The 17,807-nt window shown below is 36.5% G+C and overlaps 1 protein-coding gene across 1 annotated transcript; it reads right to left on the bottom strand.

Moving 5' to 3' along the window:
- Window positions 1-7,420: 7,420 nt before the first annotated feature.
- LOC148835020 (uncharacterized) lies at window positions 7,421-14,646 on the bottom strand. Its single transcript, XM_088916105.1, has 3 exons — window positions 13,879-14,646; window positions 13,642-13,694; window positions 7,421-7,489 (listed from the first exon to the last, which is right to left on the bottom strand). Exons 1-3 carry the CDS (start codon window positions 14,437-14,439, stop codon window positions 7,453-7,455), a joined length of 651 nt encoding a protein of 216 aa, XP_088772231.1. The 5' UTR covers window positions 14,440-14,646; the 3' UTR covers window positions 7,421-7,452.
- Window positions 14,647-17,807: the final 3,161 nt, after the last annotated feature.

The following is a 17,807-nucleotide window of genomic DNA, read 5'->3' as shown; positions in this document are numbered from 1 at the left end:
TTACTGTATATACTGTACATAAAATATACCAAACATTACTCCAGCTATTGTACAAATTGCACACGCCAAATGGTCTCCTTCATTTCACATAGTCAATATAAAAACTTATGGTACTAAATCAAGAATAGAGAACCTCAGATTCAATTTATGAATGAGAAACATTGCATTTAGTGATTTACGAGACTGCTTTCGACCTGCTATTCACAAATCAAAGCATGTGTTTTTCCAGGGATTCTTTAGTGTATCCATGGATGCTGCAATGGGCATGTGTCAGAGTGTGTCAGTACAGGTACAGTACCTTCTTGTACTTGAAGGCATCTTTGGTGGCTTAGAAGGCAGCACTGGAAGAGTGATTATTGAGATTGGCATTGTGGCTTTATGATGATGTTTTAGAGCATGTTATTATCAAACCATGATCTAATGCATTCTGAAATGTAGGTTGTTACAGCTTATGTTGGATTTTTGTTTTAGAACAGATTTCTCCTTTATGTTTGAATCAATTATAATGACTCTGCAGGAGTTTGCAGCATACCCTTTACAATGGTTTGTTTCAATGAATGTTATTTGTCAAGGAGAATTTCCAGCATAAAATGTCATTTCACCTTGCCTGCCCTGGATTCTTCAAATATGCTCCCAAATGTTTTTATTTTTGCATAGAAGATAAATAAGGAATTAAAGATGTTTTCAAAAAAGCAAAGGGAATTTGTATGACACTAAAGTAGCCTCCTATTCCCTCCACAAAAACAGGAAAATACAGGACACTACTGTATATACAATTTGGAGATCTTTCTCTAATACAACCACTGTTGAAAATTGTTACATAAACAGCCTAGTCACATAATATGTTACACAGTCAGTGTTAATAAATACTGAGTTCAGAAGGGTTGATATATAAAAAAATAGAAGCTAGTTAGAAACAAAACATAACTAATGAAATACCCGAAAAGCTGAACGCATACAATAAGCAGCTTCATCCTCTCTCAAACTCCCCTTTTCGCTTTCATTCTGTTTCTTAAAGCGAAACACTCCCTCTTGTGTTAGTTTGGGGCATTGCCTAAGGTTAATGTTTTAAGTAAGAAAAAAAGAACTGACTGTGAATACGACCTTAAGTGTCACCTTTCAAGAAATGAATGAATTCTCTTTGGTGCTGCCATCTTTCTGAATGACAGAGTTGGGACAGACCAAACCCATCGCTCATCTTATAAATCATGTACACATGATATGACAGTATAAATACCTGTAGACAAGGCCTTCCTATAATTGCTTATAACTGCTCTGATTAACAGCAGGTCCCTAAGTGGCTGCCACTTAAACCAATGTTATCAGAAACCTTTTTTAGGGTATCCATAACACAGATAATTCTACTTTTGATTAATAAACCTAACATATCTATGCCAAAGATCTTAAGTGAGGAATTTTTCACAGAACTGTGAATTTTAAAAGTTTTCATTCTTAGTATACATAATTAATTCAATTTGCAAGGAATAGAAAATTCTCAGGAAAAAAATACTACCTTTAATGTTTATGATGCTCTGATTTAAAATTACACCATAGCTTATGAGGGGCTCTGTCACCTACCCTAGGCTATGCATGATTCATAGATCATACACCTAACATACTGCAATTAGTACAGCTGTGGTCTGACCCGAGCTTGTGTTCTCAACAGTGTGTACTGCACACAATGGGGAAGACTCTACATTAACAGTTTCTACTGTTTAGGGCTTGGCTTTATGAAACCATTGTTCCCTAAGCTGAGGTCTCTTTATCCTGGCTTCCTGGTTCCTTCTTAGCTTCATTGTAATATTCAGATCTATGATTCTGCATCACATTGTTATTGTTAAGTAGAATGATTTCAGTATCTTCTTTTTAATGGGTTAAATATTTTTTTAAACTATTTAAAATATGCTATCGAACATCTTCAACATATGACGTAAAATAATTGATAATTGAATAACATAAATTTGTATTAGTCATTTTTTTTCTATATGCAGAAAGTTACTAATTGGCTCAACTAAAAATTGCCACACTTCCACATATTCCCCATAATGTGTTAATCGTAGTCCATCAGTGAATCCACTGTGTTCAGTACTTCTCAGATCCTGCAAAAAGTTCACACAGTAATCATGGGTCGTGCATGTTAAGTTCGCATTTCAATATTATACCTCATGTTTTCCAACATCTAAAATGTTTTAAAAAGTGTATCTGAGAACAGATTGTGTTGAGTCTACATTTATAAGCTGTATAACATGCAAAGTAAGGCATAAACCATGAGAAAAAAGCTGCCATGAAAATTACAGCACCCGATTTATATTGTCAGAATGTGTTTATTACAGTATACTGATGCAAGAATATGTACATCATCCCCTCTTTATCCCATACCATGTTTGCCTGCACTCTCCAATCCCCACCTTTCCAGGTAATTCTCAAGGTTATACAGTATGCTCAAATATGAAGAATATATGGACAAATATGTTGTTTATAATTTCCTCTATTTATAAGCCTATAACAGTAAAATCTACTAGTATCTTTAACTGTCTTGCAAAACAGATAAAAGGCTTTATTCAAAGAACTGGTCTTGAAATTAAATTCTGAAGCATCACGCCATATACAGGTGCAAAAAGGGATGAAAGGGTAACAGTTTCATACATCTTTTGTGGTAAAAAAAAAAATTGAAATGCAGTGTTTTTTCTAGCTTCAATCTGTATTCATTAAACCCTCATCTTAACTGAGTAATATACAACAAGGGCTCTCTACAAGAATTACAAAAGCAAGCATTTTATGACATATATTAGCTTTTCAAAGCAGATAATTAATAATGCCAGTTATTTCCTGACACTCAGCAAAAGCACATATTGATAATTTGTTTTATATAACAGCTGACTTTTTTTAAAGGTTATACAATGTACTTTCATTGTTAAACACAGTAAAAATTATCTTTCCCATCATCTCCAATTCTTTAGGTAATAGGTTGAAATAGATTAATCTGTATAATCTTTTGTAAGAATCAAAATGAATAGAATTAGAATAACTGCAGCTGGCTATTGTTCTCTCACTTATTAGTGTAAATGTCATAAAATAGGGGTCATTGCAAAAAAATGATTAACGCAGCTACAGTATAGTAGGTTACACAGGAGTGTCTAGGAACAGTTTGTGCCAAATACAGGAGGACTGAAAAGAAAAAAAATTGTCTGCCTCCAAACTCAGGGATGAAGTCAAGATGAGACAAGTAATACCTTTCAATTGTTTTAGGAGGTATCCATTTTTTTAAAAGTTCATGCTTACAGTCATTCCCATAACCATTACTGATTTTCCAGAAGAGAGACAAGAGAACCATTCTAGACTCAGACAGGGAATAAACCATCACACCAGGATCCTTCCCCATTGGGAGCAGGAAATCTAGATCCTGGAGATTTTAGCGCTATGCCACAACCACACAGACTAGTCTGCTTCATAACCTGACAAAGGCATAGAAATTCAATAAGTCTTCATTTTGCTTAATACATGAATATAGATTAAACATGTGTACAATTTTAGGAATCAAAATTGTGTGGAATTAGTAAGTGAGAACTGTAAAAACATTATGACCTGTCTTTCATATTGCATCTCTTCTAACACAACAGATTTTCCTGCAAAGTTTAAAGCAGCACAAAATGCTGAATATAGTTCAGACGTATCTTAATAATGTCAAGTGTATAACTCTTTAAAAGTAAACAAAACTAGATTTTATGTTCCTCAGGGAAGCGGCAAAGTGATGCCTACGTTAAGGGCATAGTGGTTGGTAAAATAAAAATGCATGAGATATGTTTCCATTGTTGCATGACTATGTGTGTCCATCGATGCAACAAGAATACATTCTTTTATACTCTTAGAAATGACTTCCCTACTGAACATCACACAGAGAACCCAGAAGGAAGTCTCTCTGAATCCCTACCTATTGAATTTACAAAACGTAATTGCTACAGTAAACTCTGCAACAAACTTTCCTTTGTTTTTTTTTCTCTTTAAGCATAAATATACATTCAATCCAAATTAATGCATGACTAAGCAGGCAGAAAAGCCTACAAGTGTCCTATAAGTCAGGCAACTTCCCTTCTATGATTATCAAAGAAGCTGTAATTCCAAAACTTTGTCTATGGCAGCATACTGTAATTCATTCTCAGGGATTTGAAACAAATAAGGGACATGTTGTGAACTAGTGACTAGACATACTATGTAAAACTAAATAACTAAAAAAAAATTGAGACTTTTAAAAAAAAACATTAACACCATTTACTATTGCCATGCTGAGCTGCATGTCATATCTGTCTCCAAGACTACGTACAGCATACAGGGAATGCACTAAAATAATTACAATTTTACTGTACATCGAATGTAGAACCACTTTTGCTACTTTTAATGAAAACGCTCAAAATTAACTCAGGTTTCATGTTTCTTCATCAGATACAGTACTACTAAATGTTAAGAAACATCAGTAATAAAGTACCTTCAATTTTTTGCAGAGCATTTAATAGTTCCCTTAATACTACCTCTGTATTGGTAATAATATAAATTATAATACATATAATGTATATATATATAGATCTTTTTACAAACTATAATGTATGTTGAATTTGACTCATCCACCTGCCCAGTAGGATTTTATATAGAGTCCTTACCTGTGGAAATGAGTTATAGCAATGTAAAGATGGCAAACAGCTGAGTACAGACCCCTAAAAATTTAACCGATAAAGAATGATTATTTCAGGCTAGGCATCTTAAGTCTCCATCTCAACCTTAAGAGTAGAATCACTATGGCAACAGCAGGGAGACCTCATACAGAAGTTAATATAACAGCAATTGGGCCCTGTCAAAGAATGAGGTGTTTAATATTTTTCACATAGCAATAGAAAAAATGCCACAAAATGAGTTTAGAGTCAAATTAAGCTAGTGGAAACACGTTAATCATAATAACAATGTAAAAAGATTTTATTTTCATTGCTGGTTTGTTAGTTTTAGTGTTTTTAGGTATTATAAAAGGAAACTGCTTTGTATAGCCAAAAATGTGTATTTGCTTTGTATATACAGTAGTAATAGAACTAATACAATTTCCACTGTGGTTTGCAAAGCTTACTTTTATATGGAATAATCACTGAAGCTTTAAACCCACAGCAAAAAAAAAAAAACAGCAGCAGGGTAGTGGTGGAATGAATGTGTTTAAAAAATAAAGCAACTAATTAACCCAGCACGAAATCTAGGTTTTTGACAAATGAAGTGCTGGGTGGTATGTTGGCACAGTGGTTTGCATTGTTGCCTTGCAGATTTCGGGACCTACTGTAGGTTTACAACCTGGGATGCTTTGGTTTTCTCTCCAAGTCCAAAGACATACCGGTCCTGTATGTTAATTGGCTTCTGTGGAAAGCTACCCTGGTGTGAGTGTGTGTGTGTTTGTGTCTGTGTGTACCCTGTAACGAACTGGAGTCCTGTCCAGGGTGGAACCTTTGCTTGCCATGACAAGCTCTAGCTCCCCTGAAACTGTGAATTTGATAAAGCAGTTTGAAATGGTTGGATGGATAGACACATAGCATGCTAATTTTAAATGGAGATTTGATTAAAGAAAAAACAAAAACAGCAACACTGTCTAAGCTTTAAGTAAAAGATTCTTAGACGTAAGCCAGAGTAAGTTTTAAAGATGCCTAACACCAGTGGTTCTCAGTATGTGATGAGTAAATGTACATTATCACTCAATTCTGATTTCTATACTGCACTGCAGCTCGTTTAAAAACAGGCTTGTTTAATTATTCAGATATATCCATGCAAAGTAATTTCTGTTCTAATTCTCTGCATTGTATCATGATAGATCAGTAGAGCATCCTCTCAATCCCTGATAATGGCATCAGTAATTAAAATGCAGTTGTAGAAAAATAAAAACAATGTTTTGAGTGCTGTTATAAAAACTAATGTAGTCCTAGGTCCCTTCCTAGCCAAAATGGTCAGGCTGTAGTGTGAGTATCATTGTGTTATAGGGAGCATATTTCTTATGATCCCAGTGCAGCTGAAGTCTACTGAATGAATGATCAGTTCAGAAGCTAACTAAATGGAAAGCCAAAGAGTTCATACTTGCAGTGGGTCTACCACTAGTTTGAGAACATATTGTTGTTGGATTAGTCTTTGATAAAAATAAAGTAATTTTATGCACCATATTTTGGCAAAAAGAATGTAGATATTTAAGGAGAATAGCCTAATGAACAATTACAAATTAAAATGATGTATTAACACATAGTATTGTGTTTTAATATGTATGTAATGTGTAATAATATTTAAAATAATTCAAGTTTAAATGGTTTTGATTTCCATACTGATAGACTTGATAAAAGCTACCCAGCAGCATGAATGCAACACATTTTGTTCTGAATGGCCACTTAGAAATGCATGCAAATTCCAACAGGGTTAAGGCAATTCAGAGCTTTTTTTCATGGAACACAATGCTGTGAAAGAATAGCAAGGTACTAGGGAAAAGTTGTGTTTAATTGCCTGTACTGCCTTAAAAATGTAGCTCAGTGAGCTCCACACAGTAATTAAGTATTTTTCTAAGCGTCTGCATATAAGCTGAAGACTGTCACATTTCATATTGTCACATTATGGTGTTTCCATTAGCATGAAACATTCAAGCAGAAAGGGGTATTTAATGCAATTTTGTTAAAATAGGAAAGCTTCTGTGAGTGAAATTTTAAATGTCAGCTATTGCCTTTGCCCAATCACCCACTGATATCCCTATCATTAACAAACCCCAATCCACGCTCTGTAGGCCACCACTCTGAATAACAGAACTTTTCACATACTGTACAGTACTTGCAGTAGGAATGGGCAGAGTCCTGAATAATCAATCGGATGCAATCTTAAATTTATCTGCATTTTAATGATAATAAACAAAGAAGCAGAAGACTTAAAAAGTTCAAAACGCATTGCACAATGTTCTGTAATTCTTAGGTTATCAATAGATTAATACATCTTTGAAATACAAAATACAAAATAATATTTAATAAAATATACACAACGACAGTTACCATCAACAGACAACTATTTAGTTCATTTAGATTATTCAGTTTCTAGTAACTAAGTGATTTGAGAATCTCATCCATCCATTTCTTTGAAGGGTGCCAGCTTGAACAACACACCTGGGTAGCTTGTACCAGACTCCAAAAGCCTTTGTGTGGCAAAAAAAAAAAACAGTTACCTGTAGTTCCATCTTATTCCTCTGCTATTTGGTTGGTTCTAAAGAAGTACTGTACACGGCTGTGTCTCAAAATCCCAAAGAAAAGTTCTAAACATAAAAAGCAGAAATCGATTTTAGTGGCATTCCGACAGTCTGACAATATGAGGAGAGGGAATTCCACCTATGGTTTTTACCTAAGAGTTTCTGTTCAGCGGGTTCATGAAAAATAGTGCCCCTCACATTGGCTCACTCAATCAATATCATGTAGAGCTTTGATGAAGTACAGTATTCAGGAATCTGAAAAAAAATTGGTATTAGTGTTAGCAACCAGTCTATGCTGTAACACTAACTAAATCTGGAAGAGAACTTATCCAGAAGTGATTTTGCTCCACTGTATTCCACTTGCAGAGCAATCCTCCTGTTTGCAGTAGATTTGAAAAATTCCCAGTTTGGGCTTATTATTATCTTATTATTATATAAATAAGAATCTGGTGCACCGTAAAAGTGAATAATCAGGCCACATGAGTCTCATGTGGGTTCATAGCCATAAAGCTAAATTTCAATTGCCCAAAAACATTTTTATAATGGTCAGGATAAATAAAGAATTTTTAATATTTTTAGTGGAGTCCAAATGGAAGGCAAACACTAATTATAATGAAAAGGCATGTTTTATTTCTAAGGCATAAATGACAGAAAATAATGATAACATCTTTATGATCCATAATCATTTTCAATAGAAGAAATGTATCCAATGTTTATAAAGAAAGATGAGACTAAGCATGCTACTCCTGACAATCCTTAATAGGAATATTTCTTAGACCCCCTAAACAAGACAGCACTCCATACATATTCATTTTTACTGGGGTCAAGAAGAATAGTCCAGTCCAGTTTCCTGAAGTGGAATAAACCTCTCTTTTCATACCACAGGCTTTCCAAAAGCATCAAGAAATCATCAGTGAAGATTTCTTTCTGAAAATCCTTCTATTTTGAAATCCTAGTTTTTCTTTTACGATTTCAAGCGCCTCTGTTGAATAGTATTTAGGTAAAGGAAAATTACATATTGCAGGAAATCTGGAAGAACTGTGAAAAATTAAAATTTAAAAATTAAAACAACATGAAGAAGATGATAATGCACTACTCACATTAATATTCTGTTGCACATTAAAATGCAACGGTTAAGTTTTACATCAATAGCTCATTGGACACACTAAAAAGGTTATTTACATTTCAAATGCTGAGCACATATGTAGCTTCGTTGATTGTCTGAATAATATTATTCTTTGGGAATAAGAAAATAAAGAGCAACAGTTTTTGAGCTGAGCTAAAATTACCAATATGCAATACCGTTTAGGATTCTGTATATGTAAGCATGAAAACAGACTGAAAGCAAAAACAGCGACATATAAAACGTACAGTATGTGATGAAGATCACATGGTTGCGACTGACATGCTTGAAAGCAGTCTTTTTGTGCGAGTGGCTTGGGGAATGACATGTTCTACTTCCATAACCACTGGACAAGAAAAAAAGGAAGACGGCTTTGTAAGGGACGCGCCATGCCCTGGCTCAGAACCGTCACTTCCATCTGATCTTTCAGTGTTCATCATTGTCAGACTGCAGCGGCTACAGCATGTGGAATTCCAGGAAGACAGAACTCACATCAAGAGAAGGAACGCAGCTCATTGACTGCATGAAAATGATCTGTATGCTAGTAGGCCATTCAGGGATAGCATGCTGGCAGCATAGAGACAAAATTGCCACCTATGGGCCAGAGAACTTCTGTGAGCTAAACATAGAGCTATTAAGTGTTTTATTTGCCTACAAATTATGTTTTACCCTTGACAGACATGATCATATCTGTCAAGGGTAAAACATAACTTGCAGGTGAATATCTGCTTAAAGACACCATGGAGAGCATTACACTGATTGTTTCATTGTCCAAGCCAGCTGGTGGGGCAATGGAAGTGTGATGATTTGAAAAGGAATCATCTTCCACCATAAAAATACTTTTTTTTTTTATTGTGGTAGATCGAGGGCATCCTTACTGAATAGGAAAACACTGAAGCTTTTTCTAATGACCCGAGACCAACAGAACATCTGTGAAACCAACAAGCCAAAGATACCAACAAAAGACAGCTGCAATCAGCCTCAGCTAGTTGGCTGCAGCCACACATGAGAGGCAGAACATCCCACAGCACCCTATCCAGAGCCTGGTAAGGTACTTGCTTCACTGTTTTCATGTTGACAGTGCATTACTTTTAGTACTTAATGGATGAATGGGATGAGTGCCGTCGAGTCGGTGTTGACTCATGGAGACCCTATGGATAGTTCCCCTGTCACTATCCATAGAGTTTTCATGGCAAGATACGGAAGTAGATTGCCAGGCCTTTCTTCCACGCAGATAGTGCTACTGTTGTTGCCGTTGTCACAGAAATGTGACCCTCCGCCACCAACACTGCCCCATACTTCTGCTGCCCACTTGTTAGAGAACCTTGCGCCCGACGTGGGAAACGAACCCACTATCCTGAGATTGAGTCTCATGCTCTACCAACAAAGCTAGTCGGGGGACTTGGTACTTAATACATACCGTATAATGATTCTTTGATCTGTATTTATGTTGGTATTTTCTGTGACTTTGTTTGATATATGTGTTTAAAATATCATCTGGTTAATCCCATTGTTGATCTCAGTGTTGCATTTCTTCATGCTTTTAAATCCCAATTTAAAGAACAGTGCAAGTTACTGCATGTAAAGCACTAGACTCTTGCTATGAAGGGTTCAGTTGGCTCAGTTAGTATTTGAGGAATGGTAATTGCTCTGTGAGACAGTTCTACTGGGTCAGCTAAGTAAGAAAAACAAGGCAATCTAGAGGGAATTCTTCCTGCCTAGCTGCCCATTGGAAGCTATACAGTGGTTAAATAGAGGACTTCAGGGTCCGTCACACCATCCATGAGCACTTAATTCATCACAAGCAAAATCAGGATGAAACCAATGGATATTAAGTGCTAAACTAGGAGAAGAGTTGGGGACACACACAAGTAGCCAGTCCCTCACAAGGGAGAAATCCCAGTAAGTCTCGTGATACTGTAGTTATTAAGGCTTTAGAGTACAACACAGTGACTACTGGTCTCACTAAAGCATGTTCATTCAGCAACAACACAGGGGTGCTCTACACTTAACCCACTTGGGACCTTAGAAAAGTCCCCAAAAAGCATAAGAAATGAAAATGTGGCAATATATTTAAATGCAGTCTTACATAGTCAGCCTAATGCCTTTGTAGAGCCTGTATGTTAGAGTTATAGTTATAGTTAGGCTTGGGGTTAGAAATAGAATTAAAGTCATCATACTGTAGGACCCTGCCTGTTTGTTTAGAAAAATAGTTCTAAAAAGTTATGAATGTTATAGCATGATTAAGTAGCCACTAGGATGCGGGCTACAGGAAACAGCATTCAGATACAGAATACACAATCAGCCCACCTGTGAACTAGTTTTAAAAAATGTATCTTCTTGACACTTTTCGTACAGTATATCAATGAAGATCTACAGTATTCTCTTACAAAACACAGCCTTTAAACTATTAATATATTTTGTGATAATATGACATTTAGAAAATATTTTACATAAGCAGGACATTTTGATGTATAACACCTGTAAACGACCTACTGCACAAAAAATACAGGGATCACCCAAAAATAACTTTAGAGGAAGCTTCATTAACTACCTGCTTCCAAAGGTACACTTCGATTTAATTACTGCACGTTAACAGTGCAGGCTGCCAGTAAAGGATAATAAGTAGCTTAGTAACCTATATGACCTTATACGGGTCTCGTTATTATTTACAGGCTAAATGTCTATCGTCCAAATACGTAATATTCCATTCCAGCAGTAAACGGTGAAGCACAAAACAGTCTTTGGATATCAAATTATTTAATTGAATGAATATGTATAGATCAAATCCTAACTAGGACGTTTTTTTACACAAAAGACTTTAGATATTTGTTACACTTTAATATATCCTCTGCTGAATTAGGCAGCTGTACCAACAAGTAAATTGCAATGTAGGTTTCATAATCTGTAGGTTCTCAGTGACTGAAAATGATACATTGATGTGCACTATCTGAAAAGGAAATATGGAACAAGACACATATGCTAGAATTATGGCTTACTAGCTTTTGTTTGAGAATATTGGATTTATTGACTATATGCAGTACCAGTTATTTCAGTGGTATTTTGCAGCATAATAATTGACTTCAGAATCAGAACTAAACACCCAGCATTCAAATGAGATTACTGGTTTGTCAAGGAAATTAAAAACTTGTTTTTCATTACTAAATTTATCTCCCCCCCCACTCCCGGTTCACTCAAGAGCCATTCTAAGACTGTGAAATATTTTAAATTAACATTATTCCATTAAGATAATCGGGAATATAAGGGGAGAAAGTACTGCATCATGTCATTTACTATACATCTTGTTTGAATGTTATCACTATAAAATAACATTTCTACTTAGGCAAGTCCAGATTGGGCAGAAAGGACTGTTGCATAGGTGCCCCTGGGTATTTTTCATGCGGAGTGCTTGATATTTTAAATTCCTAATGCCAAATCCTTTTATTTCAGGATCATTTGGGGTTTGAAGGGGGAGACTGCCTGTTTACAGTAACTATCGACTGCTCCACCTTCTGGTAAAGTCGTGTAACCACATCTCAAAATTTACAGTTTGATATTTGCACAGCCTATTGTTCCAAAATTCAGTTACACAGCAAAATTTAATATGAAGGCCCTTCAAATAAATTGTAGTATACCGATAACCCTGTGATTACCAGTACGATAAGGTAAACTACTCGAATTAGTTTTAAGTATATCCTTCTGACCTCTTAGGTTAGTGAAACTTTCCTTTGTAGAAGACAGCAAGAGATTGAGATTTACCTTGTTTTGAAATGATAGTAGTTAAAATAGTAGTTAAAAAGACCAATCTGAATAACAAATGTATGTTATTGATGCACAGTGAAGCTATCGTGAAGAAACTAATAACCCTGTATTAGTATTTTAGAACAAAAAAAGATTTACACATTTACAGCATATAGCAGCTGGCCCAAACTATAGTGCCCCGCAGTAACACCAACAGCGCTAAAGGCAATCCGCATAAAGTACACAATATACTGTACAATAAAAGTTTGTACTATCGCTTGGAAAATCTCAGTAATACAGTTTTACGATTGTTACTTGGTGGCATACCCGACGTTTGACGTTCCTCTTTGTCCAACTACTAGTCCAGTGAGGGTGCATTCAACGTATAATATTCATGTACAGTACATAAACATGCACAGAATAAAATTCCCGATTCACTAATGTTGCAACCGCTTACTGTCCTAGTTCAGTATTTTATTGGCTGCATTTCAGTCACATCTAAAAGCGCAGTACGGTATATCACGACAGATGTATTCTTTTACACTGCTGTTGTTACGAGGTTCCTTCTACACATTCATGGGTTCTACAGTCCGTCTCTCCTTGCATCTTTCTATATCAAGAGAATTTCTCGGTAAAACAGCTTTTGCTCCTTCCTGGTGTTAGCAAGTTGCCCAGCAATAGTTTACCCGATACCTAGAAATATTTACAACCTTTTCTAATCAACTTAATTGCGCGCAGATTTCTCAATTCCGTTGGGGACAATAAAGTAGTTAATTTTGAACACTCGAACCCGTTAACAACCTGCCAAATATTAGCTTTGTATCCGTCTAGTTTATTTTGTAACAAGAAAACAGCAGTGCACCTAGGAGAAACGAGTACAGACATATTTGCAGCCACATATTTAAAAAATCTAGTGCAACTGTACTAAAATCATGTGAATGCTAGAAATTTAATAAAACGATCTAACATCGTGCCCATAGTTAATCACCCTTTATTAGGTTAATCTTGTTAACTATATTCTAATGTACAAAAAAGTTTGCAGTTCATTGGGGGTAATTTGCTTGCAGGATGAAATATAAGTAGCCACCATCAAAAGGCAATCAACAGCAGCAATGTAGTGTGAAAATGTGCATCTGGTAAATGAAATGAGTTGCTGCAAATCTTTGCGTGACCGTTCTCACACAATTTGTAAAAAAAGTCCAAATGCATGCAATGTAAAGAGGTCCTACATACTATAAAAAGCGCCTTTAACAAATTCCATTCGAGAATTTTTCCTGTAAATAAGCCAAATCAAATGTATTAATTTAGGTAATGCTTACGGATCAAAAAAATGGGAGCAGACAAAAATCAGTGCACCTGTTACTGGAGAAAACGGCATGCATAAACTGGCAGAGACACATCTGTAACTGGACTTTTGCGCTTTGAATTGTTTATACAGTATACTACGACAGAAACATAAGGGCTTGGGAAATTATATTCACTCCACTCCAATATTTCACGTGTAGCTCTGTAGGCCTTTAAACTAACAAACTATCTTACTTACGCTGCTGTTGTGTCCTGACCAGTGCACCATTGCCTGATTGTGAGCGGAATCTCCTGTCAGGGAGAAAGTAGTGCTGATTAGCTTCACCTCGTCTTGTCTGGCGTTTACCGCCTTGTTTTCATCCCTGGTCCATTTAAACTCGGACCTGCTCAGTCTCTGTCCACCCAGCATAGGGTCAGCACTTTTCTTGTCATCTGAATGACTTCCTTCCAGTTGAGCGCTGCTACTGGTCTTCACCTTTTCCATTAATTTTGACAGTTCGGGTCCACTCCTCCTCACCCTCGGAAACTTAGCGTCCTCAGACGTGGTCTTGTCATCGGCCTCGGAAAGTTTATTTCTTACCGCTGCTTTGTTTCTAAAATGAGCCAATTTCATCTCCTCGGTGGTCACTTCTTGACTAGTGTTTTTTTCTTCTTTCTCCCCGGATTCAAGCGAACTCCTCAAGGCTACTTTGGAATACACTACATCCACTCTTGAACGAGCCATTCTGACACCCTTAGCCAATTTCATCACATCCCCAGGAGCAGCTGCATCCGAACCATTTCCATTTCCAGTCTTAGAGCTAAAATCCCCGGCTACTTGGGAATGACTCCGAATCTGCTGAGAAGATAGTGTCCCTGTCTCCGTTGCATCCACACGCGTGAACAACATTAATCCCCCCCGTTTCAGTTTAGCCCGTGATGGGCATGATGTGCAAGTTATCTCAGCCTTGGCAGTAATCAGAATATGAGTGGAGATCAGAAGCCAGGTCCATAGAGCTAAGTACAAGCCTGGGCACAAGCCAGCCCCCCTCTCCATTGCTGGTAGAAATTTAGGGATTATTCTTCGCAAAACCCTTTTAACGATTAAGGGAGCGCACAACTCCTTCGGAACTTGTGAGATTGTTACTGTGGCCGCTGTAGTCTCTCGGTTTTAAAAAAGTGCTTTTCAGCGAAACTGTTCACGTTCAAGGATTTGATCAAGTGAACCTCCACATGGGGGAGGAGCTGAACTGGAGCCAAGCTGCCAAAGCTGCGCCCGGAAGAGAGAGAGAGGGGGAGAGAGGAGAGATGGATGCAGGCAGTTCTGCATGTGTTTCATAGCTGCATTAAAGCAGTAATTGCATCGTTATTGCTTTCGAAAAATAAATATCCCCTTTTCATTGAAGAGAAAACTATTACAGCAGGACTGTAAGTGAATTATTCTGCATATTTTAATTATTTCAAACATATCAGCCCTCGCCAGTGCCAACTTCCCGAAATAGTTACAGTCCATACACACAAGGAAACGCAAATACTGTTATATTTTAGAAAATAAGATCCAGTTGTAAATAACTCAACCGTACTTATATTCCATTGCACTGCTATACCGTAGTTCTGTTCAGTTTCTTGATATGCACGTAAATGAGTACGAAAAACATTAATAGGAAAGAAATTCGTCTGCTCGCTTCTCGAGTTCCTTGTTCATTGTGCATTGTGATTTCGTTACAGTTACCATCTGGGCTTCTGCAGAGTAGATTACAGTACATTTAAATTGTTCAACACAAAGCGAAAGCAGTCGTCACAAAATGCAGGGAATTATCGATGTTACGTAAAACCGTGATATGAATCCTCCATTCCAAGTTTATAATTCTTCTGTATTACGATCAGTAGACAGTCGCACAACTGAAATAGTTAATGTATCGCCTTCGCCAGCCACCTAGCGCTGTATCACAACGGTGCGTATCCTGGCGATTCAGGTTTGTTGTGGCAGCTGCGTCCTTGTACTATATATTTGGAATAATTATATTAACTTGTTTATCGGTGTTTTGTATCAAATTGAAGACAAAAAACTAAAAGCAACAGCTAATTTATGCAAAATGCAACACTGCCATTGATATCAGATATACTGAACAGTACTGTATATCTGATATCGCCCAGAATGAGTAAAATAATCTGGTGTTTTATTTAATGCGAACAGAGTATAATGAAGCCTTATCTTTTAAACCATGCAGTAGACATCTTAGTAGGTGTTTAGAATATACCAACACCGGCATCTGGTTAAAAACTCACCGAGAAAAAAAATCTATACAGTATCAAAAGGCGTAGTTATACTGAAAAAAACCCACTGATATTACGTTAAGAATTTTAAAGTAGCCGTTTTCCCCTGCCATTTTCCCTTTCCATGTCATTGTATCTGTAAAATATCTAAAGCGGTGTCTTTGAAAAGGCTAAATACAGGATTGAACAAATGTCAAGGTCTGATAGTGACCGTTAACCGCGCAGTACTGGACTAGTTTATTTGTCGGTCTTTATCATTTTCTGAGGCAGCCGATTTATCTTCTCATTTATTGGTTTGTGGGAGACATCTCTGGTTCTTATCTTATTCTCTGATGATTAAACAGGTGGACGAAAAATGTGCGTAATATCATGAAAAATGACACATCCCCACTTGCGCCTTATGGAAAACTTACAGTAGCTGTTATTTCCAGATAAATTCTTAAAATGTTGATTATATCCGGTAATGTAACCATGTTAAAAACAGTGATATTAAGTCTCATAGATAATTTGTGTTTTCTTGGTTTTGGTCGCTGAGACGTATCACCTGAGTGTAAGGGCTTTACATAAGATTCTGCAGAGTTTAAGACGTGCTCGAGGTAACAGATTTAGATTAGCCTACTCCTCCAGTCTTTCGGGTCCCGCATTCCGGCAAGAGAGGAGTTGAATGATTAAGTGTGTATCGGTAAACAGCCATCTGTGATGGTATCGTACTGGGAGTTACCCAAAAGTTACAGGGTAGACTGTTACCTGATGAAAAAAACTCAGAGAAACAAATTATTTTAAGAACAGATACAAGTAAAAGGGGGTCATTTCAGGTCGTTTGCAGTTGTCTCTGTTCAAGACTAGAAAGGTTCAATTCCTTCAGCTTGTAAATGTAGGGCATTCTTAAGACCATTAATGCAGCTGGTTGCTCTTCTCTGGATTAATTCCAGAACAGCAATATGTTTTCTACAATGTAGTGATCAAAATTGTGTACAATATTCTAAATGTATTCTCAGTTGTACTGTACATTGCCTACTTGGCTTGATTAAAATTCTACCTTGCTACCTGGCGAAGCGGTGGTACTGTGGCTAAGGATCTGCACCTGTGGCTGGAAGGTTGTCGGTTCAAATCCTGCAGCTGACAGAAGAGTCCTACTCCATTGGACCCCTGAGCAAGGCCCTTAACCCCAACTGCTCCAGGGGTGCCCTGCTCTCTAACCCTAAGCTTCTCTCTCCCTGCCTGTGGAGAGAGCAAGCTGGGGTATGTAAAAAGACAAATTTCTAATGCAAACAATTGTATATGGCCAATAAAGTTATGCTACATTAAAAAAAAAGTCACCCTGTTATCATCGTCTTCAGAAGATGCTTAATTGAGTATTTCCAGTAAGAAAATAGACATACAGTATACTGTGGATGTTTTGGGATTTTTAAGATGTTTTCAATTATTTCAAAATATTTGTAATTTCTTATGTTTTCTTAATTCTGCACATTTTATTTCAGTATACACTGTTTCATTATTTCATTATCAGATAAAGGAAGACTAAGAAGGAGTTTCCAGAACTACTTTCCAATGTTTAAAAAGGATGGACTGTGTATTCATTTAAAATAGGTATTACTGTGTACAATATACAGTACATGGTTGTGGAATCTGTCTTTCTGCATTAGTGAGCAGGTTTTTAATTAAACTTTGCAGGAATGACAGTTTTGAATATTTAATATTGTGTAAAATATAGAAGTGTGAAGCTGACCTGTGGACATTGAGGAAGGACTGCAAATCATAATGGAATTTCTTTGAAGATACTGTATTAACAAAAAACTTTATTAAATTACTAGAGATGTAACAGGAAAAAAGGATGAACATTAATTTGGTGAAAACACTTTGAATTATATAACTTTTGATCAAATAAAATGCTTAATAGTCATGATTCACATTGAATAGATCATGTACTTTAGTTTTGCAAATTCTATTGATCTGTACACTTACATGTGCTGGAAGACATATATCCCTTTGATGTTACTGCTGATTACTTTAATATTTCCATGCGTTCATCAACCAATATCATCCATCACAGAGTGATAGTTTTCATCGACAACCAGTGAACACTGCCACGATGAACCAATGAAAACAGAAAATTGCTCCCTAAATTATATTAAGATATATCTGCTC

The sequence above is a fragment of the Atractosteus spatula genome, chromosome 5, assembly GCF_055471065.1.
Source record: "Atractosteus spatula isolate fAtrSpa1 chromosome 5, fAtrSpa1.hap1, whole genome shotgun sequence".
Taxonomy (NCBI): domain Eukaryota; kingdom Metazoa; phylum Chordata; class Actinopteri; order Semionotiformes; family Lepisosteidae; genus Atractosteus; species Atractosteus spatula.
The sequence above is the reverse complement of the archived record's forward strand: the minus strand, read 5'-3'. Positions and strand labels throughout refer to the sequence as shown.

What these genes read in the sequence shown, in the direction of transcription:
- LOC148835020 (XM_088916105.1), bottom strand. Translation starts at nt 14,439, where the DNA reads ATGGAGAGGGGGGCTGGCTTGTGCCCAGGCTTGTACTTAGCTCTATGG. An exon ending in TGTCAAAATTAATGGAAAAG is followed by an intron (nt 13,695 to 13,878) that starts GTGAAGACCAGT and finishes TCTCCCTGACAG; the next exon opens with GAGATTCCGCTCACAATCAG. An exon ending in GGTCAGGACACAACAGCAGC is followed by an intron (nt 7,490 to 13,641) that starts GTAAGTAAGATA and finishes ATTTTTTTTCAG; the next exon opens with ATTCCTGAATACTGTACTTC.